Below are 22,991 nucleotides of genomic sequence, written 5' to 3'. Positions count from 1 at the left end.
TGAGAGAGAGGGAAGGGGCAGAGAGCGAGGGAGACACAGAATCCGAAGCAGGCTCTAGGCTCTAAGCTGTCGGCACAGAGCCTGATGCAGGGCTTGAACTCACAGAGGGTGAGATCATGACCTGAGCCAAAGTTAGACGCCTAACTGAGCCACCCAGGCACCCCAGAATTTTCCATCATTTTTAGGTGTGACCTGAGTCACTTCTCCAAATGATACTTGTTTTGAGTGAGTCCACTATGCAAGCTTATTGTCCCTTTTGAATGGGATCTAGTAAGATCCCCTAAATCTGAGGACTTTGATCAGCTTGCTTCTCTAAAATTACAAGTTTTCTTCCTTGTTGACTTTTTTTTTAATGTTTATTTTTTATTTTTGAGAGAGAGAGAGAGAGAGAGAGAGCATGAGCAGGGGAGGGGCAGAGAGAGAGAAGGAGACACAGAATCCGAAGCAGGCTCCAAGCTCCAAGCTGTCAGCACAGAGCCCGACTCGAGGCTTGAACTCATCAACCATGAGATCATGACGTGAGCCAAAGTCAAACACTTAACCGACTGAGCCCCCATGCACCCTTTCCTCTTTGACTTGTAAGGCCCCTAGTATTAGTACAGATCTGTGACTGGATTATTTCTTTGGCATAACGGATTCTCCTTTACTGGAAGAGTGTGTAGGGCAGCTATGGCTTGGGGGAAAGGTGTAGGACCTAAGAGTGGAAGAATTTGGATCTGAGGCTAGATCCTTCCATTTATTAGTTCACTGCCCAGTGGGCTGGACCCGGCAGCACCAGAATCTCATCTTCTTCATCTGTAGCATGGGTACGGTCACCTCTGCTCTGCCTGCTAAGTCCCACGTAAGGTTAGGCCTGAAAAATGCTTTCTAAATTCTATGATGGGGCATAACTGACTTCAAAGAAAATTTTTTATTGTTCTGACACTGATGACCATATATGAAAAGGCATCTATGTGACCTTGAGCAAGCTGCTTCTCTCTGACTTATTTTTTCACTTGTAACTGAAGCTGGCCCCAGAGAGTTGTTGTGGGATAAACTGAGGTCCTAGAGCATAGAAAATGCTCAGTCGAAGTTAGCTTATTACTGGGAGGTTGCATCATACTGACTTCCTAAGAATTGGAGAACTCTAGCCCCTGCTAAGCCCCTGAGACTCCCCATAGTAACGTGGGGTTGCCATTATCTTCATCATCCAACAAACTGAGTCCACATCCCAATGAGAATTGAGGTTACAGGAGTTTAGTATTAATATTAAAAACAATGAACTAAATTGCAGACAAGCAGAAACATTTGAGAGTTCTCCACCCTTCTCCACCTCCAGGAACTTGATTGTTATCTGAAAACCAGTGGACGGGTTGGAGTGCTCCCATAGCTAGGGACAGATTTTCCTCCCGTGCAGCCCCAGTGTGGGTGGCGGTTCTCACACAAACCATGGGGTGGCTGTGCCCCGAACACGTGTCTGTACTCTGAGGACAGTACTAGCTTAGACTCTGTGCGCCTTTCTTCAAATACTGGCTTTGGAACTGACCTTCCACGCAGTCAGTTTTATCCGGCATGTGGTGCAGTGGGCCCTTCTGGCTCATTCTCAGGCAGAGGACAGCTGGAGCCACCTCGTACTGGCTGGCGAGAGCCGGCTTGAATTTTCAGGAGTCTTGTGAGCCACTTGATGTTATGTTGGCAGCTTGAAATTGGCCGTGGTGGGAGTATTTGCACCATGGAAACTTGCAGACTTTATAAGCCCCTCCCCAGCCCCCCTGCCATTTGTTAGACAGCAGCATCCTGGGGTTTCCTGCACAAGGCAGAATCCTGACATTTTAGCCTATGCAGCGGCCTTTTAGCCTTCCTCCCTCCCCTCCTCTCCCTCCCTGGCTGGTAGAGCTGGAATAAAACTCATTTCCTGGTGAGACAACTGAGAAAACCATTTCTGTCAAACGAGAGCCACTGTTGTAATTATTATGGCTTCTGAGGGGGTGTAGAAAATACCTGAGTAGACTTGGTGGTCCCGGGCTTGTCTGCCTTAGAGAGGAAGATCATTATGTTAGTAGTCACTTTAGGAAACACACATTTTCAGGAGGCAGATAGCCTGTCCTGTGCCCCCCAGCCCCCTGGCGTGACACGATGGAGCTCTCGGTGCTGTTTTATTTTCCTGGTTAAAAACGTGCAGTTCTGAGAGGTGTCGTGATCCAGCCTAGGTCACACAAGTCTGCAGCAGAAGGTAGAATAGAATAGAGAGGGTGAGCGCAGAAAACATGTAATTTTTTCAGAATGATTTAAAGAGCTAATACATATTTTTAAAAAATTACGGAAGCCTATTGGCAATCACACAACTGCATTTAAAACCCTTTTTGTGGACGGCCACTGATTTGTGTGTGTGTCATGTTTTGAAATTTGGGAGCTCTTTGAAGGAATGCTGTCTGCCTGGAGCCTCACCTTACATTACAACAGAGCCTTGAAACCAATTGCATTTCAAAATCTATCTGGAAGACTTATCAGGGCTCTGGCCTTGAAAGGAATGTCTTCCTCCCAATGTTTGTTGTGTGTGTGTGTGGAGTATAATCTCTCCTCTGGTTGAACACTCCTTCCATTTGTTTCCAGTCTTCGGTCCGTTGGAATTTCTTTTCAAGGGGGTTGTATTTGTGTATATTTCATATATACATACAAATATTTTTATAGGGAATGAAAAAGAGCCGGGTAGATGCAAAAAAAATTGGTCCTCTCAAATTGGCTGCCCTAAATGGACTCTCCCTGTCTCGACTGCCTCTGCCGGACGAAGGAAAGGAAGTGTCTGCCAGAGCCACCAATGACGAGAGGGTACGTACGAGACATATGGACCCGGCATGCGTCCTGGGGCCATCCATATAATGCTACAAGAGTGCCTTCTTGAGATGTTAGTGAATTTTCGAATACGTTTAATCATCACAAATGAGTGTTACTGAGGCAAATCTAACAGATAACTTTAGAGTAAATGTTGATTTTGCTTGTTTCTGAATGTTATTCTTGACCTTCTTCCAGCCATCTACAGCAGTCTTGATATTTGATGGCTTTAAATTAGAGGAGATCTACCAGTACATGTGCACATGAGACTCTGATTGCTTTCATTGTACTGAAAATGTACCTCAAGAGTAAGCAGTTACTGAATGTTTCACGACTTTCTTTGTGACCAACATAATATTTGCTGTGAGGTTTTATTACATCAAAATCAGACAGGCATGAATTAATGCTAAGTAAAAAGATTCCTTTGCTTACAACTGGACCATGGAGATAATTTTGAATATTCTTTTTTTTTCAGTTTTTGTGTATCGTTGATTAGAACATTGAAGCATTTGTTCATAGAGATTGGAATTGATTCGTCTACTCTAGGGTTTACTGTTCTCCAGGAGAATGTTTCTGTCTCTTAGGAATTGCAAAATCAACCGTAGATTTAGAGAAAATGAGTTCAACAAATTATGTTAGGCCAGTTTTCACCTTTAAACAGAACTCTGCATTCTGCTTCTCACCAACAAGGTTATTTCATTTGTTATTTATTTATTTTTTTTAAGTTTATTTTTTTGGGGCGCCCAGGTGGCTCAGTTGGTTGAGCATCCAACGTCAGCTCAAGTCGTGATCTCACCATTCAGAGTTCGAGCCCTGTGTCTATGGTGACAGGTCAGAGCGTGGGGCCTGTTTCAGATTCTGTGTCTCTCTCTCTCTTAATAAACATTAAAAAAAAAAAAGTTTATTTATCTTGACAGAGATAGAGACAGAGTGGGGGAGGGGCAGAGAGAGCTGGAGACAGAATCCCAAGTAGGCTCCGCGTTGGTGGCACAGAGCCCATCACGGGGCTCAAACTCACAAACGGTGAGATCATGACCCAAGCTGACATCAAGAGTCCAAAGCTCAATCAGCTGAGCCACCCAGGTGCCCCTCATTTGTTATTTTAACTCTTATTGTTATGTCTTGTTAAAAAGTTAGCTTTGGTTTCACCTAGACTTTTCAATATCAGATAATGCTAGACTTGAAGCAGAGAACAAGATTTCAGATGCGCCATCAGAGTGCAGCTTAGACATGTGACTACACTTATTCCACATATTCTGTTTTACAGTGTAAAATTCTGGAACAGCGGTTAGAACAGGGAATGGTATTCACAGAATATGAAAAAATTCTTAAAAAACGGCTAGTTGATGGGGAGTGCTCAACAGCACGACTCCCTGAAAATGCAGAAAGAAATCGATTCCAAGATGTCCTTCCCTATGACGATGCCCGAGTGGAGCTGGTCCCAACTAAAGAAAACAATACCGGCTACATCAATGCGTCTCATATTAAGGTGAGCAGAGCGGGTAGGGTGATAAACGGGCCGTGAATTTGTGAGTTGAATCACAAGAATGATAAGAATTGTATTCGTGTGTGTATTCTAAAATCAGCCTAGTTTGAACCATCGTAACAAATTATGTCTAAACTGGGAAGTCCATTTCCCCCGGCTGGGTAGGAAGTATTTACCACTGGAGCCCAGGCCACATGTGCCCTTCCCCTTTGGTGAACCACTCCACCCCCAACACTATTGCCGGGACCCAAGGAGCACTCCTTGCCCTGACCTTGGGACTTTGTTCTTCTAAATCTGCAGGCCTCTTTCTGGCTCCTAAATTCTCTCCAGAGTGGCAGAATTGCTAGTTTTTCCTGATCACATATATCCGTTAATTCTCACATGACAAGAGTGTCTGGGTATTTTGATGGTGGTGTCGCCGAAGCTTTTCCCCGTGAGGCTGCTGTCTGTTCTCTGCATATTCCCTGTAGTCGCTTTGGCACATCATTTTGTTCTCGGGAGAAGCAGTTACACCTTTTCCCTAGAAGCCGAGTAACACTGTCTGACCGGGCTAATGTTACACCCATTAAAATGGGAAAAAGTGAGGATTCCCAGCTGGCAGGCGAGGAAGGCCAGTGCTGTCTCTCCTGCGTCATCGTACCTTTTGTTTTCTGCTGGCTAGAGGTCCAGTTCTTGCATTTTGGGAAAGAGAAGTTTCCTAATACAGAAGGAGGAAGTGTCCATGGCCAGGTGTTTTTCTTCTTTCCCACATTTTATTTCGTTTACAAGTGATATTCGATGTAAGCAGCTTCCCACGGGTGGCTTTTAAAAGAGACCTGACCATCTGCTCACGCAGGCCGGTACCCTTGATGGTCTTTGGGAATCTATGCACGTGCTTTGTAACGTGGGTATGGTTTATTTAAAAACTGAGCATTTCTGTGGAATAACTCATCTAGTCTCATGACTGGATGGATGAGAACTGAGTGAAGTCGTCGTCCTGTGGGGGTATTTCAAAGTCTTCAGACACCAGCTGAGGAACTAAGGAAGGTGCCTGAGCTTCAGAATTCCTGGATGTCCCACTTACTAGCATGGGACCTGGGACCTGCTTGTACTTTCCTCTGAATAAAGAAGTGCTGACGCGTCCCCCTCAGGCTGTCCATCAGAACCCCCGCCCCCCAACAGCTATTCACTGTGGTGACTGGTAGCTCCCAGGGCACCTGCCACCATGTGAGTGAGCCCTCAGTGAGGGGATGTGCCTGTGATTTTATGAGGGTGTGGGCAGCATAGCACCAGGCACTTGGGAAACAGTCACTGTGGTCACCGGACGTCAGGGCGTGTGGGGTCTAATAACCCAGATCTCCTGACTGTGTTACCTTAGCCTGTTCCCAAGGAGGTGCAATCTTAGGTGCAAATTATGTGTCATTCTGGAGGGTGATCTTGACTCAGGTTCAGAGGTGAGACCACTTTGAGCAGGAATATTTTTTCTTCTCTAGAAATTTGGCATTTAACCTCAGTTTTGGCTTCATTGTTAATGTTTTTCCCAACGTGTTTAGCACTTCATGGTTTAGCACTGTTTGAATTTTAGGATCCTATTATGTTGAGACTATTTTTATAAGAAGAAGAACCGTAACAGCAGCAATAACCACTGTTTATTGAGAACCTATTATGTGCAGGCACCGTATATATTGACTCAGCTAATCCTGCCAGGTGACTCATCTAATCACTATGAGGGTATGTGATATTTTTATTTTACACATGAGAACAGAGAGTCAGGTTAAGTAGATTGCCCCAGGCCACAAAAATATTACGTGAATTCAAGTGCATGGGTTTATAAAACAGGTAGTCATGGGAATTGTATTAATAAGGAAAAAAAAAAGAATAAAAGTCTTTATTCTGAATAATTCCATTCATTCTTTAGTAGCACCGTGAACTACATGCACGCGTGTGTGCATACATCATATATGTCCACACGGAGTGATTTTTTAAAAATCTTTTCTAATTTCAGGTCTCTGTCAGTGGAATTGAGTGGGATTATATCGCCACACAGGGACCATTACAGAATACCTGTCAGGATTTCTGGCAGATGGTGTGGGAACAGGGAATTGCCATTATAGCCATGGTGACAGCGGAAGAGGTGAGTGCTCTTTTCTCCTAATTGATTTCCTCAGCCCCCAGAGAACAGTCATTGTGGGTCGTGGGGAGTCCTGACCCTGAGAGGAGGCGGCGGGCTGGGACCCTAACCCTGCACTTCGGACACGCTGCGTGTACGGAAGTGCCTTCGCTGCTGGATCTTGTGTTGGGTTTTGGCATTACTTGTCGTTTTGTTGTTGTTGTTGTTTGTCTGTCTGTTTTTTAACGTTTGTTTTTGAGAGAGCGAGAGCGGGGGAGAGGGCAGAGAGAGAGAGAATCCCAAGCAGGATCTGCACTGTCAGTGCAGAGCCCGACATGGGGCCTGAACCCATGAACCGTGAGATCATGACCCGAGCTGAAGCCGACCCAGGCGCCCCTGACCGTACTTGTCTTTCCCAGGAGGGCGGAAGGGAGAAGAGCTTCAGGTATTGGCCACGACTTGGCTCCAGGCACAACACCGTCACCTACGGGAGGTTTAAGATCACAACCCGGTTCCGCACGGACTCTGGCTGCTATGCCACCACCGGCTTAAAGATGAAGCACCTGCTCACGGGGCAGGAGAGGACAGTGTGGCATCTCCAGTACACAGACTGGCCTGAGCACGGCTGTCCGGAAGACCTCAAGGGGTTTTTGTGTAAGTGTCTTCATTCCCAGCACAGCCTCTGCTTATTATTAAATTTTTTTGTGTTTTTACATTTATTTATTTTTGAGAGACACAGTGAGACAGAGCACAAGCAGGGGAGGGGGAGAGAGAGAAGGAGTCACAGAATCCGAAGCAGGCTCCAGACTCTGAGCTGTCAGCACAGAGCCCAACGTGGGGCTTGAACTCACAAGCAGGGAGATCATGACCTGAGCCGAAGTCGGACGCTTAACTGACTGAGTCACCCAGGTGCTCCTGGACTTGCTTTAAAATAACGGTTTTACGTGTTTAGGGGAGGCTTCAGAGAGACCGCCTCCTCTGTTTCATTTTGTAAATGAGAAAATGGAAGCCCAGGCAGGGGCAGTGACTCGCCCAAAGTCACGCTGTCTGTTGGTGGTTGCGGTGCTCTTTATCCAGAGTCCTCCCAGTCAGTGATGATAATCTGAAAATTGTCAATTTGATGGGCCTTAATCCCCGATTATGTTTCTGTTTCTGGCATCTCACAGCATACCTCGAAGAGATCCAGTCTGTTCGACGCCATACAAATAGTACCAGTGAACCAAAAAGCCCCAACCCTCCCTTGCTGGTCCATTGCAGCGCAGGGGTGGGAAGGACTGGCGTCGTCATCTTGTCGGAGATCATGATCGCCTGTCTGGAACACAACGAGGTATTGCTGTCCTTCTTCGGCTGGGGGAGAAGTGGGCAGGGCCCAAGGCCAGGGGAAGAAAGGACCCAGTGGCCTAATAGTTCTTTCTGAACAAGTACCCAGGGGGCTTCTTCTAGAAGATGCTGAGGTAGCAAAGAGCGTCTGTGTCCGTCTCCTGACCAGATCTCTGCGCAGGCTCCCCCACCCGCCCGTCTCCACGGGGGAGTGCATTCCCCTCATGGCTGTCTCCCCATCCAGGTGGTGGACATCCCAAGGGTGCTGGACATGCTGAGGCGACAGAGGATGATGATGGTGCAGACCCTCTGCCAGTACACGTTCGTGTACCGAGTGCTCATTCAGTTCCTGAAAAGCTCAAGGCTCATATGAGCTCCCACAGCTCGTCACGGGGACCGATGGATCATGGGAAGCGTTTACAGCGAAAAGAAGTGCTTGCCTAACTCCTACTTCCTCCGGCACCCTGGGCCGCCAGAGACCATGTGAATGGATGACGGGCACTGAAGGCACTGTGCCGAGCAGGAGGCCAAAGTCGGGAGGCTTGGCCCGGGAAGGATGCTGAGGGAGAAGGACTCGGTTCCCAGGGCCTCGCCCGGCTCCGGTCTGTCCCATTTGCGGTACTTGCACACTTTGTGGAGATTGTGTTTTCCAGACAGTTCTCTGTTTTACTGAAGCTATGCTGGGCAACTCTGGCAATCATTAAGGCGCATAGATTTCTATCTTAAACTAGTTTTTGATAATGGAATTTTATTTTATGACTAAAGTATTTGAACTTTCTAGGTGGATGGTCCACAGGTGTGATTGGTTCCTGTATAAGTTTGTATTTAAAACCATGTTGCTGTTTCTCGTTACTTCTTAAAAATCTTGGGTACTTAACAGTTTAGTTACCAAATCCGAAACTACGAGAAGAATCTAAAAGTGTTATTTTCAAACATAGAAAGCATTTTTATATTCAGAAAATTTCTTATCCTAAAAATTCTATATATTTGTACCTTCTATTTTTTCCAGACGAGAGTTCATCTCAACTCATTAAGGTACTGAAATGAATGAAGGCACATGATTGAAAATGTAAGAGAATAATTGGATTCACCGTTTTATTCAGTATTATTTGTAAACCCAAACGAGTTCGATTTTTCATTGGTTGAAAATGAATTGAAAAACCATTGCATCGGATGGTTTTAAGCACTTTTTTTTTTATTAAAAACAGATCTGAGTTTTGACATGTGCTGCTTTACAGACGAAACAGTAACAGTGGACATTGCTCCAGAAGGAGTGTTTTGGAAGAGCTGAGGAATAAGTGTATGTAGGATGGTTGGGGCAAGATGAGTGTGGCATAAGTACAAGATGCCTTTGGCCAAAGTACAGTATTAACTATACTCGGACTGCGAGGCTGGGGTGGAGAGAGGGGGAGCTTGGGAGGTTGGGGGCCGAGCCGCCCCCAGACGGTGGGTATCCCCGGGAAATTCAAGAGCCATCCCTGTCAGTGACTCTTTCCCTGGAGTTTCTTATACCTCAACTCCTTTTCTAATAAATAAAGTCAGGTTTCTGTGACCATCAAAAGCCTTGAAGGGGCTTTCTTTTCTTTTGGTTGAAAGAAGGGAAGAGTTGCTAATAGTTTCACCTCATTTCCCAAAACTGTGCCCATACTTGTGGGGCCACCCGGGATTGCTGTGGTATTCAGGAGGTGCTCGGGTTTTAGCTCCCCAACCTCCTGACTTCACCCCTGAGGTCAGTTTTATCTTCTTGGGCCCCCCTCCCCCTCCCAGCCCCCATCCTTTTCAGATGCACCGAGTGCCGGTGGGCAGAACCAGGCTGAGTTAGAGAAGGGAGAGTGTCGCCTTTGGTCCGGGCTAAGATGGCCTTGTCACGGAGGGACTTGAGTAGGTCTGAGGACTAATTGGAACATTTACCTGAGGAACCATCTCGTATTTCCTTCTGAGGCTGCGTCTGTACAATGCACAGCTTCCACAATGTCACATGCAGGGTTCTGCCCCTACTTAGGATCTCCTAGGGGTGGTTCCGATTCCTCCGTTCACCCCTAAAGCAGCGTAAGTCACTGTGGTGACCACGGAGTGTGTGTGGTCACCTGGGAGGCAGGATTTCCTTCATACGGTGTGGATCTGCCCATCTCTAAGTCACCCAGAAACCACCCACCGAAGAGGAAAATTCACAAGATACTAATGAAAGCGAGAGGTGGAAGTGGACACAAGCGCTCACTTAGGGACAAAATGTTCCTTTTAAACCGGAAGTTGTTTTAAGAGTCCTGTTTAAGGGGCGCCTGGGTGGCGCAGTTGGTTAAGCGTCCGACTTCAGCCAGGTCACGATCTCGCGGTCTGTGAGTTCGAGCCCCGCGTCGGGCTCTGGGCTGATGGCTCAGAGCCTGGAGCCTGTTTCCGATTCTGTGTCTCCCCCTCTCTCTGCCCCTCCCCCGTTCATGCTCTGTCTCTCTCTGTCCCAAAAATAAATAAACGTTGAAGAGTCCTGTTTAAATAACAGTAGACCCAAGTGTGAATATTGACAAAGAGCTCCCAGAAGAACGGAATAAGAGTTTTTTATGGTCGTGTTTCCCGTCTCCACACCATGTAAAGGACAGGAACGTTTGTAGTGCTTTCTTTTCTCCCGCGGTACGTTTTTTTTTAAATGCTTTTCTGTCAGGTTTACACATTTTGAAGTGTCCCAATGACAAGAACATACTGTAAAACAAAAATCCGAAGAGTAATATATGGTATATTTGTCGTCCAGTTGTAATAACTGTAAGAAAATTACTTTTGAGGGCTACGTCATACCGTTTAAATGTCACTCTTAAAACGTCGCATGTTTGACATAGCTTCTAAGATCCATGTAATTTATTGTCCCTTTTGAATAAACTTTTCCAGTTAGTGAATGTCAAAGTACTTCTAGATAAAAATAAATCTACATTACTGGACTCGGAAATGATGTGATTTTCCAGAGTGAACTGTGTAACATGGACACTTGGTAGGATGTTGCCATCTGCCAAGCCTCCGCGGTGCTTTAGTATCTCAGTGTCTTTTAGTCCCTTGAGGTTCTACGTTTCATGTCAAAATTACCAAAATGTACATTTCCCCAAAAAGCAAGTTATGAGCCGGTGTTTCCCAGAAGATCGATGTTGGCATCTCTGGCATCAGTCTTCCTGATTAGTGGGGTCTTTAAAAAAGATTTTTAAGTAATCTCTACACCCAACGTGGGGCTCAAACTTACGACCCCGAGACCAAGAGCCACACACTCCTCCCGACTGGACCAGCCAGGCGCCCATAGTCTCTTGATGAAATGTTCTCCCTGAGAGTTTTGAGCACAGAAAGTATTCATTTGGAAAGTTAATTGTAGTCACGATTAATCACTTTTTTCCTGGAACACCTACTGTGAAATACCCTGAAAGCCCTAGTATTTAGCCTTTAAAACCCTTTGGCAGAAATAAAACAGAAGGTGGACTTAGGCTTCCTTAGAAGCTCCCAGAAAGAGCAAGGTCTAAACAGAAACACAAAGGAGGGGAGTGTCAGGCTGTAGGACCGAGTGATGAGAGCAGCAGAGCAGAGCTAACTTTTTTTTGAAGCTTTGTTTAAATTTTAATGTTTATTTATTTTTGAGAGAAAGAGAGCGTGAGGGGAGAGGGATAGAGAGAGGGAGACACAGAATCGGAAGCAGGCTCCAGGCTCCAAGTTGTCAGTACAGAGCCCGATGCGGGGCTCGAACTCATGAACCGTGAGATCATGACCTGAGCTGAAGTCAGATGCTCAACCGACTGAGCCACCCAGGCGCCCCTGAAGCTTTTGTCGTCACAAGAAAACAGCCCCTTCAAATGGGTTGACATGTTACTATTCACAACATTAAGAAAATACAAATGTACATATATAACATATATAATATAAAACTTTGTATGTTTTAAAATCTACAATTGGAGGTCAGCTGTACCTTAGGAACAGGCTCGATATTTGCACGAACAAATGGAAACAAGAATTACTGTTTATTGTAAATCATTTTTAAAATCAGGCTTGTTAAAAAGTTTACTTAATTCAAGTGATCTCTGCACCCAACATGGGGCTCAAACTCACAACCCTGAGATCAAGAGTCACATGCTCCTCTGAGCCAGCCAGGTGTCCCTAAAATCAGATTTTTAAAGGGAATTCTTTGGTATATAAATTTAGGGAACTTGTTTCCCATCAGGATTTCATGTGGAATAAGCTAAAACTATCTTTTTCCAGTTTAAAGTCTACTAAAAAAAATTAAATTGGAGGGGGCTTTTTATTGAGCTGAGGGATAGACATCTCAAAAATAGAGGAATAGGGACATTAACAATTTGCCTGGAAAAGACATTGCTCAAAAGAACATGAGTTTTTCAAATTCCTCTAGACGAGGGCTCTGTTCCAGTATCTACAATTCTAGAAAAACCAGGAAAAATCGGAAAGTGCAGTTGCTTAAGGTGTGCACGCATTGGATAAAGGATTCTCAGAAACAGTTGAATGGGTCCTTGGATGGTTTAAGGTGGCATCCTTTTCTGTATAGTACAGGCAGTTCCCAAATAAAAATCGTGCTCTAAAAGTTCAGATGTATGTGTGTTGAATTATTGAGAAATACAGTAATATTTCCCCCTTGTAAGCCATATTCCAAGTGGGTGTTAACTTTCTCAGCTTGTCCTCCCAAAGCTTGCTGAAACTGTCAGGGCTCTGAAAGGTGAACCGTGGTGGAGAAGCCAAGGGCCATAATCTGAGCTCTGAGGAGAGAGTAGTCTTCCTCCCTGCTGCACCCTGGTGGTGAGATCGGAGAAGGAGTTCTCTGCCTCTCGGTGGGGACTGAGCCTCACTCAGCAAGCAGTTGTCAGCTGGATCAGTGTTTGCTGAGAGAACTCCACAGAAGTGACTGTCCCATCCGGTGTTACGGAAACTTGGATGGCCCGTGAAGCGTAGGGCGCGGGATGGAAAGGGACGGAACGGGACGGAGCAGGGATGCCCCCTGTGAAACCACCCGTGAGGCAAGCAGGGGTGAAGGGGAGTGAATTGGCAATACACTCCCCTGCCTTTCCTGTCGCCCCTTAAATGTCCTCCCTTTATTGTCATGGGAAGCAGAGGATGGGCCAAGAGGGAAGTTCAAGGTCTGCAGCACCCAGCTCAGGAGGCAGCAGTTCCGAGGCTAATATTCCCACGCAAAGGGTATACGTAACGTAGGGTCTGGCTACACGTCGTGTTTCCAAATGACCCTGTGTATTTGAGAAATTAAAAGAGTTTTCAAAAATCTAGGGTAAAGCTGGACTTTTTTCAGTATGTTGGCAGGTTAAGGGCCAGGAACCATTTCCTTATTTTAAATTACGCTTTAATATTATAAATAAGTACAAATGGATGACAAGAAAGGAATAATTGAACTTCTAGCTGCAGAACTGGCAGTACGTACTGGCTGTGAATTTTTGAAAATTACTAACTAGCTGTGTAAATCTTTTGATCGTTATTCTTTGGCTTCCATTAAACGACTTTGTGGTCTGTATCGTAAAAAGACTTAAAATCTCTAAAAGCCCTTGGCTCTAAATCTAGAATATAGCGTATCCTCCACTGGCTACAGCAGGACACGATGTCACGCTAATAAACGTGCAATTTGCACTGAACTGGTTCGTTCTTCAGCTGTGCAAAAACCCCACTACCCTACGTAAGTTGTCAAATGTGTGTACTATGGACATTTTAAGTGTGCATGTGGATCTTAAATTCACACTCTAAAACCTCGTGGGAAAAAGTCGACAGTATTCGCTCTTAGGAGCAAGCGTGTGACTGCCAGAGAAATTCAGAAGGGTGGATTATCCGGTTTAACCAGAACATGAATCTGGCCTCAATTTGGGTTAATGAGGTTAATGAGACTAGTACAGAATTAATGACAACTGGCTTTCCATGTCAACCCGCTCGTTTGTCAGCTGAGCAAATCTAAACAAATGAATGAGGGGTATAAACTCAGTCATTCATTTTGCAGTGGAAAAAATAGCACAGGTCATATGCTATCACACTATTAGAAATCACTTCAAATTAATGGACCCCTGAACGAGACAAAGCTTTTTACTTATTTTGTCATTGTATTTTTCAAAATGTAATTTGATCTTAAATATCCTGAAAGGATCTAAAGGTTTTGCAGTTTTACTGGAATAAAAACCAGTGCAAATACTGGTTCAGCCCAACAAATAGCCTGAAAAACTATTCTCCAGAGGTGACAAACTTGGACAGACTGGATTAAAAAAAAATTTTTTAATGTTTATTTTTGACAGAGAGAGACAGAGCATGAGTAGGGGAGGGGCAGAGAGAGAGGGAGAGCATGAGCGGAGGAGGGGCAGAGAGAGAGGCACAGAATCGGATGCAGGCTCCAGGCTCAGCTGTTAGCACAGCCCGACGCAGGGCTTGAACTCACAGACTGCGAGATCATGACCTGAGCTGAAGTCGGCAGCTCAACCGATTGAGCCACCCAGGCGCCCCTAGATTGGATTTAAAAAAACAAAAACAAACCCACCAGGTTAAAAATAATACAAAACTCACTTGAGTTAAACAGAGTGAAAGAAAAAAAAAACAGAAGAGAAAAGATACTATAATTTGTAACAACTTGTAGGCGGATAGAGCTCTAATGGTTTTATTTGCATAATCTGGTTTCTGGCAGGACAGAGAAATTAAAGCAGTAATTATTGTGTAGGGATGATTCTTAATGTTTTTGCAAATTTTGTTAGTATCAGCTTGGACCCTTCCATATTAGAGTTTCTCAATTCTATATTAAAAGTAGGCAGCTTAATTTCTTATAGAATTGAGCTATTACACTGTTAGAAGTATATGCAATTTCTAAGAAATACAAAATGAGGGAGGAAAATAAAAATATTTGTTAATATATCAAGCCTTTTAAAAAAATTTTTTTTTAACGTTTATTTATTTTTGAGACAGAGAGAGACAGAGCATGAACAGGGGAGGGGCAGAGAGAGAGAGAGAGACACAGAATCCGAAACAGGCTCCAGGCTCTGAGCTGTCAGCACAGAGCCCAACACGGGGCTCGAACTCACGGGCCTCCAAATCATGACCTGAGCCTAAGTCGGACGCCCAACTGACCGAGCCACCCAGGCGCCCCTCAAGCCTTTTTAAAAGCTTGGATACACACCTTACTCAAAAGATTGTCACTGGGCCATTGGAATACATATTTTTTACTGTAGTCTCATGTAATTTTTTACATTTATGATATAAAACAGATTTTTATCAGTCAAATGTTAAATATTTTCCTATGAAAATGCCCATGTTTAATTCTATTGTGCTTAATTGAAGGAAATATTCTGAATTATAAAGATGCTGTTTGGCTCAGGTGAAGAAATACACTGTAACAAGCCAGAAATTTGTTGTATATTTCTGAGTTGTATGATCTGGTTAAAAACGAAAGCAATCCAAACTCTACCCATAGTAAATTTAGCAGAGCATAGTTTAAAAATAAACATCTAGATAACACGTCTATTTAAGTAAAAATTCCAACAGACGTTAATATGGCTTAACAGACCTAATAAACCCAAAATTTGGAGGAAATTTATATGAAGTAACATTTTCTTAGAAAGTTGCCCTCTAATTCAAGCAATGCACTGGGAAATTGCACCTTTCTGACGTGAGTATAAAGAGTTGCCTAGTATTGTTTTCTGGTTTAAAAAGCAATTTTAAGTGCTGTCTGAAGATCAATAATGTAAAAATGTATAATCAGAAGAGCTTAATTCTTCTAAACTCATTGGTTTGTAAAATTGTGTACATTTAATGGGCAAAAAGTTTGGATGACTGTAATATATGTGAAATGAATGTATTAGTGTGTTTTTGCCATAAAAATAAATATTGAAGATACAACTCACGTGTGATTATATTAGTACAATTAAGGCTATTTTGCTGGAGTTTTTTTCACTTTAGATCTTATTGCATAGAGGCACATAATTAGTCCCATTTCCCCATTGGGTTATTTCAAATAAGGTACCAAACCTTAGATGTTTCTGGGAGTAGATGCCAGTCTGTCATCACCTATCTCCGCAGTAATGGATCACTTAGGAGACAGAATGCATCTTGCTGGGGCACCCGGGTGGCTCGGTGGGTTGAGCGTCTGACTCTTGATTTCAGCTGAGGGTCATGTTCCTAGGGTCACCCGCACTGAATGTGGAGCCTAAGGTTCTCTGTCGCTCTTGCTCTCTTGCTCTCTTGCTCTCTCACTCTTTCCCTCTCTCTCTCTCCCCCTATGCCCCTCAGCCCTGCTCATGCTCTCTTAAAAAAAAAAAAAAAAAAAAATGTTTACAGTGCATCTTGCCAAATAGCCAGCTTCACTAACCAGGGCATTTATGGAACAATTAATATACTTGAAGAATAAACATTTGTTGGGCCACCTGGGTGGCTCAGTCGGTTAAGTGTCTGACGTCGACTCAGATCATGATCTCGTGGCTCGTGAGTTCGAGCCCCGCATCGGGGTCTGTGCTGACAGCTCAGAGCCTGGATCCTGCTTTGGAATCTGTGACTCCCTCTCTCTCTGCCCCTCCCCTGCTAATGTTCTGTCTCTGTCTCTCAAAAAATAAATAAACGTTAAAAAAAAAATTTGTTGACGTGCCTCCCAATGATATCCACTTCCCAGCAGGCTGACAGAGCTCCCCTGTAGTGGAACTTGATGTTATTTGTCAAATGTCCACCGCATTTGTTACTGGGTTGTTTTTTTTTTTCCCTAGACCAGCAACAGCAGCGCTGGAAACTTACTAGAAATTCAAATTCTCAAAGGTCATCCCAGGTCCGAAAATTCCGAACCCGAAGCTAGGGAGATGGGGCCCAAATTCTCCAGGTGATTCTGATGTACATCAAAGGGTGAAAACCGCCCCCTTCAGGGCTTTAAAAAGCCGCAGGTGGTCCACAGCCCCTCAGGTCGGTATTCCTTATCCAGGCAAACGGGATGTAATGGCAAAAGGGACTTCCTCCATGGCAAAAGGGACTTCACAGATGTGGTTAAGGTCCTTGAGATGGGGAGACGGGTCATCCGGGTGGGCCCAAACTAGCCACAAGGGACTAAGCGGGAGGCAGGAGAGCCACAGTGTGAGATGTGGTGACAGAAGCAGAGGAGGGTGCGGGAGGGTTGAAGATGCCACGCAGCTGGTCTGCAAGATGCGGGAAGGGGTTGCAAGTGGAGGAGGGGTGGGCGGCCTCTGGAAGCTGGAAGAAGCGAGGCGACAGTCTCCCCTACAGCCTGCAAGAAGAGGTCAGCCCCGGCAGCAGTTTCCAGAACTGTAAGATGATAAAGCTTTCTTTAAACTATTTTTTTTTCCACGTTTTTATTTATTTTCGGGACAGAGAGACAGAGCATGAACGGGGGAGGGGCAGAGAGAGAGGGAGACACAGAATCGGAAACAGGCTCCAGGCTCCGAGCCATCAGCCCAGAGCCCGACGCGGGGCTCGAACTCACGGACCGCGAGATCGTGACCTGGCTGAAGTCGGACGCTTAACCGACTGTGCCACCCAGGCGCCCCGATAAAGCTTTCTTTAAGCCACTAAGTTTGTGGTGACGTGTTACAGCAGCAAAAGAAAATGAGCACAATAGTACATTCTTCCTCTCGGGGGGAAATCAGCTCACCGATTGTAGAATCTTGAAAGAACTAGGTGGATATGGGTGTTTTCGTCTCCTAACTTGAATGTTGGCGCAAGACGGAATTCCTGAGGCAAAAGGTTGGCTTTGGAGCAAACCTTTACTTATGTCATCTCAAAAGTATCTTCTTCCTGGCCGAAAATTAAACGTGGATTTGTTCTTTGGGGCTATGTCATCATTAGCTGAATCTGCTGCTTTTAAAACATCTGGGAAAAGCAACTTATTAGGCGGTGTCCTGTGTCCAGGGCCATCCATATTAGCACGTGAAGGAAGGGTCAACAGTTACCACTGCTTTTAGATCTTACGTGGCTTTTTTTTAATTAAAAATTGTTAAATGTTTATTTATTTATTTTGAGAGAGCAGAGAGGCAGACAGGAGACACAATCCCAAGCAGGGTCTGCACCATCAGCTCAGAGCCCGGTGTGGGGCTCAAACTCACAAACCACGAGATTGTGACCTGAACTGAGATCAAGAGTTGGACGCTTAACCAACCGAGCCACCCAGGTGCCCCCAAGATATTCTTTCAATTATAATTTCTAAAGCCCTGAAGAATTAAGCCAAGGCTAACTTGGGCATATTAAAACTAAAACCTTTGTCTCATCTAGTCCAAACTCTTAAACCAGGGCCCAGGGTAAATTAAGTCACTGGCAGCTGATTGATCCACTTGGCAAATCATAGTCTTGCCCCATAAAAGCTGCTCCAAGTCTTTTCTGAGTGGCTTCACTGGGTGGGGGGAAGAAATGTGAGTTTTTAAAGGGAAGATGCTAGTTTACATTTTATACCATCTAAAATGTGAGCAAATGAGGACATTTTCTTGTAATTTAGCAATTTGCTACATTCTCCCTTCCATGGGGAATTGACACTTTCTGAGTGTAAAGAGGAGAGAGGAAAGGTCTGTCCTGTTCTCACCTGTGGCCAACCCTGTCCTCTAGCTCCAACTGTCTCCCTCCATGAACAAATACATTCATTCTCAAGCGGAGACAAAGACCTGGGATCCAAAGAGAAGTGAGTCCCTTGTCTTGAGAAGTCCACAGTCTAGATGGAAGAGAAACTGGGGACATAAACAGCATGACAATTCCCGCTATAGATCTGAGACAGCCCGGACCCCACAGCAGGTGGGACAAATGGGGAAATCGGGCAGGGTCTCCCTGTGTTACAATCTGGACTGTCAGGGAAGGCCCAAGAGAGCAGCACAGGGGAAATGGCATTCAGAGCAGGTAGCGAGAACAAAGGGTGGGAGAGGGAGGGAGGCAGGGGGGAGAGAGAGACAGAGAGAGAAGCTTTGCAATAAAGAACAAGTCATTTGATGTTCTAGACACTTAGGATACTTGGTGGACGATGGCAAGGGATGAGCTGGGAAGGAAGACATAACTTGTAAAAAATGCGAAGGGACCTGGGCTTTATGTTGTTGGCAAGACGAAACTCTCAAAGGTTTTTGTTGTTGAAGGGAGTGGTGACACGGTCTGTTTTAGGGTGACAGCGACTGAATATTTCTCACACGACCTATTTAGTTCTTACAGCCTTGCAGCGAAGGCCCTGTAAGTTCACCGCGGTCAACCACCGAGGCCGCCCTGGGTTCTGGTCACAGCTCCCAAGGATCAAACCCCAGGCAGTCTGTGTTGAAAGGCTCACCCATTGAGCCTCTGCGAGCAGAGAGGAGGATGGACTGCGGGAGGAGGCAGAGCCAAGGATGCTAAGCCAGTGTTTCCCAAACTTAACATTCACTTCTCACCTTTGCACGACTTTTACCGTATCCAAGAACCATTCTTGCTATTTCTTTAAACCAACAAATCTTGGGGCGCCTGGGTGGCGCAGTCGGTTAAGCGTCCGACTTCAGCCAGGTCACTATCTCGCGGTCCGTGAGTTCGAGCCCCACGTCAGGCTCTGGGCTGATGGCTCAGAGCCTGGAGCCTGTTTCTGATTCTGTGTCTCCCTCTCTCTCTGCCCCTCCCCCGTTCATGCTCTGTCTCTCTCTGTCCCAAAAATAAATAAACGTTGAAAAAAAAAAATTTAAACCAACAAATCTTTCTCAACCTGCATTTTATTTTAGTATCATTCAAGTGGGCCCCATGTGCAGCACAGAGCCCAACGCAGGGCTTAAACTCACGACCCCTGAGCTCGAAACCTGAGCTGAGGTCAAGAGTCAGGTGCTTAACCCACTGAGCCACCCAGGCGCCCCTCTACACTTGAATTTTAAAGAGAAACCCGAGGATTACGACAACAAAACACCCTAAAAAGTACAAAAATTAGGATGGGTGATGGTCCTAGAGACAAAAAGCTGTGCCCAGACTTGGCGGAGAAGAGCAGATCTGGCAAAGCAGGCAGGCAGCGACAGGGCCGGGCCCAAGGCTCCCAAAGTGGAGCGCCAGCAGGATGGCAGCTGCAGCAAAGGGAGGACTTGAGGCGGGGCCGCGAGTCTGAGGTAGCTGCCTGGGTCGTGGGGTAAGGGATTTGTGGCGGGGAGGCTGGGACTCAAGAAAGGAGCCCTGGAGGCCGAGAGAGGGATGGCACCCAAGAATGGAGGGGGGGAGAGATGACTGATGGGGAGGCCCAGGCTGGGAGCCAGGCCTAGGGTTGAGGATATTTCAGGAGGTCGAAGAGGACTGTGGGATGGGAAAGGGAGGCGTTGCTCAGAAGGTTAAGGGGAAGAACTGCACAGGTGGGAGCGGAGGGGGAGGCATAAGACACTAGGGGGAAGTGGGTTGGGTGCTCAGCCCCACCGGGTTGCACTTTGCAGCTTGTCCCTGAGCCTGAATCGTGAACACAGCGGTGACAGCTTCCCATGAGCGAGACAGACCTGTCACCCACGTGGCACCAGAAATCAGCTCGAATACCTCAGTGGTGTGCACTACCTTTGTGGAAACACTGGTCTGGACAGGGGATGATAAAAGCCCGAGTTAAAGACCAGGATGCTTAGAGGCCGGTGCTAAGTTTTTAGAACATCTGGGTGATTGGGGCGCCTGAGTGGCTCGGTTGGTTAAGGGGCCAACTTCGATTCAGGTCACGATCTCACGGTTCGTGGGTTTGAGCCCCGCTTCGGGCTCTGTGCTGACAGCTCAGTGGCTGGAGCCTGCTTCAGATTCTGTCTCCCTCTCTGCTCCTCCTGCGCGTGTACTCTGTCTCTTAAAACTGAATAAACGTAGGGGCACCTGGGTTAAGCAGTCGGTTAAGCGCAGTCGGTTAAGCGTCCGACTTCAGCCAGGTCACCATCTCGCGGTCTGTGAGTTCGAGCCCCGCGTCAGGCTCTGGGCTGATGGCTCAGAGCCTGGAGCCTGTTTCCGATTCTGTGTCTCCCTCTCTCTCTGACCCTCCCCCGTTCATGCTCTGTCTCTCTCTGTCCCAAAAATAAATAAAGGTTGGAAAAAAAAAATTTAAAACTGAATAAACGTAAAAAAAAGAAAGAAAGAAAGAAAAGAACATCTGGGTTATCATTATTCACTTACATTATTGTAAGCGGCTGAAAAGACATGAAAAGAGGTAAGTCTTCTGAGGCAGATCTTAATAGCCAAGATCCCCACTCATGGGTACAAAAGCGAGAGGAGAGTATCAGACTAGGTTGATAGAATGTTTGCCCTCGTAAGAAGGGACACTTTTTCACATAGATGACACACTGTTCTAGTTCACTGATAACTAGAAAGTCCTTGAAGCTTTAGATACTGCAGGAAAGTGAGAAAGAAGAAATTAAAGAGATTAGAGACCAGGCTTAATGTTTCGAGATCCGTGCCAGATCATAAACCATTTCCCACTGCATACAAAATCACTTAGGTCTGGGTGAAACACGCTCCCCCGAAAAGCAACTTTAGAAATTGGGGCCAACAGATCCTAGGGAGACCGCAGTGATTCTCACCCCTTCCATACCCGTGTATAATATCTGCACCCCTCAAGTGTGGGCAGCACCTATGACTTCCTTCTAATGATGGCAGGTCATTCCTGTGGTTGCATTGTTGACATGGGACTCTCACTAGCAGTCTCTCTCCCGTTAGCCTTAAAGAAGCAAGCAGCCACGTTGTGAGCTGCCTGCAGAAGGGGCCGAGTGGGAGGGAATGGTGGACAGCCTCTAGAAGCTGAGGGCAGCTGATGGCCAAAGGGGCAGGAATTCTGCCAACAACTGAAAGGAGTTTGAAGCAGATTCTTGCCCCAGTCAAGCCTCCAAATTAGCCCACAGGCCCAACTGACGCCTGAATTGTAGCCTCGAAAGACCCAGAGCAGGCACGTCTAAGTTGTGTAGACTCTTGATCCACACCCATTGTGGGATAAATAATACATGTGTGTAGTTTGATGCTGCTAAATTTATGGTAATTTATTATGGAGCATAGAAAGCAAATACAGAAATCTTAATATATAAAAGAGAAAAAAATGGGAGAAAAGGAACACTGGATGATTGGTCATTTGGGATATTTATTAATGAAGATCAAATATCCAAAGGGCAATCCTCAATGCTCATTTCCATGATTTTAAGAGTTGGTCCTTCCATGTCACGACTGTTGTCACCTTGGACACCGTGAAGCTGAAGGGACGGGGAGAGTTCCGGGCTCAGACAACATAATTCATTCGAGGTCTCCACCTTTTCATTGTCACTGTCGCCTTCAATGACATTCACAGAGGTTTCTTGGTCTGTTAAACTGTCTGAGACACTTGAATTTTTTTCATCCGAAATTGAAGGTCCGGGATTTGCTTCATCATTCACTTGCTGAATTATAACCCCTTCTGAATACTTCGATTTGTAGACGGGCAGGAAAAATTCATCCGGTGAGGAGAGTTTCTCGTTCTCACCCTTTGGTACGGATAGTAACATATCCAAAGCTTTTTGGTATTGCTGACGCTCCTGTTGAATTGTGGCATCGTGGTTACTTTTATGATCGTTTTCTTCTGAGTCCTCAGCCTGTTCAAAACCCAGTAAATTCAGCATATCGACATCATCCAGCTTTACTAAGTTTTCCTTGGATGTGCAGCCTAAGTCCACCTTCAGGATACGCAGCAGGTGGCGCATTTTTCCCTAGGATTAAGACAAGAATAATGACATTAGCTGAGCTAGTCACACTGAACTACTTTTGTGGGCAGTGCTGTTAATCTCAGCAGGATTAATACTTACTTCACGCACGCTCCCCGCCCCCGCCACGCACACAAAAGGTACAAGGGCAAAACCGCTCTTGTTTTTAATGCATTCTTTGAGGCTATGGAAAAACTTCAAAATTCTTTCTATATTAGAATTTTTCTAACGAATGTCTGAAGAAAGACAAACCTCCTCCAAATGATGTTTATTTTGTTTTATGTGTCGCTCAAATAGTCGTTCTAAAAACCTGAAAGATAAATAGAAATGTTAATGTCTCAAAATCATAAAATCAACCAAATACAAAATGGTCACGCAATAACAAAACTGCTAAAGGTTGGAAAATATTTTTCAGATTATTCTTTTTCTTTGCAAAACTAAACACTAATCCTTCCCTGTTCTGTCAAGTTCTCTGATTTGGGAGCTAGTATGGGTCTTAAGTTATATTACAGACGCCATTGTTTCTGAAAGAGTATATACCACTTATACTTCTGTGAATATTTTATTTTTTGTGTGTGTTTTATTTATTTATTTATTTTTCAATATATGAAGTTTATTGTCAAATTGCTTTCCATACAACACCCAGTGCTCATCCCAAAAGGTGCCTTCCTCAATACCCATCACCCGC

General features: G+C 45.3%; 2 protein-coding genes across 5 annotated transcripts in view; one reads left to right on the top strand and one right to left on the bottom strand.

Moving 5' to 3' along the window:
• Positions 1 to 9,275, top strand: part of PTPN21 (protein tyrosine phosphatase non-receptor type 21) — an 84,484-nt gene extending 75,209 nt beyond the window's left edge. For both annotated transcript variants that reach the window (XM_040477945.1, XM_040477946.1), the window contains exons 14-19: positions 2,671 to 2,808; positions 4,079 to 4,300; positions 6,282 to 6,410; positions 6,806 to 7,040; positions 7,553 to 7,713; positions 7,951 to 9,275. In XM_040477945.1, the coding sequence (XP_040333879.1) occupies positions 2,671 to 2,808; positions 4,079 to 4,300; positions 6,282 to 6,410; positions 6,806 to 7,040; positions 7,553 to 7,713; positions 7,951 to 8,079 (1,014 nt within the window). In that variant the 3' untranslated portion in view covers positions 8,080 to 9,275. The remainder of the gene's footprint in view (positions 1 to 2,670; positions 2,809 to 4,078; positions 4,301 to 6,281; positions 6,411 to 6,805; positions 7,041 to 7,552; positions 7,714 to 7,950) is intronic.
• A 12,416-nt stretch (positions 9,276 to 21,691) lies between these two features.
• The window catches only part of SPATA7 (spermatogenesis associated 7), a 41,637-nt gene continuing 40,337 nt past the window's right edge, over positions 21,692 to 22,991 (bottom strand). For all 3 annotated transcript variants that reach the window (XM_040477942.1, XM_040477943.1, XM_040477944.1), the window contains 2 exons: positions 22,556 to 22,613; positions 21,692 to 22,309 (listed from right to left, as the gene is read on the bottom strand). In XM_040477942.1, coding sequence (XP_040333876.1) covers positions 21,725 to 22,309; positions 22,556 to 22,613 — 643 coding nt within the window. In that variant the 3' untranslated portion in view covers positions 21,692 to 21,724. The remainder of the gene's footprint in view (positions 22,310 to 22,555; positions 22,614 to 22,991) is intronic.

Source organism: Herpailurus yagouaroundi, unplaced genomic scaffold, assembly GCF_014898765.1.
Source record: "Herpailurus yagouaroundi ecotype Mexico unplaced genomic scaffold, PumYag 141, whole genome shotgun sequence".
Lineage (NCBI taxonomy): Eukaryota > Metazoa > Chordata > Mammalia > Carnivora > Felidae > Herpailurus > Herpailurus yagouaroundi.
The sequence above is the reverse complement of the archived record's forward strand: the minus strand, read 5'-3'. Positions and strand labels throughout refer to the sequence as shown.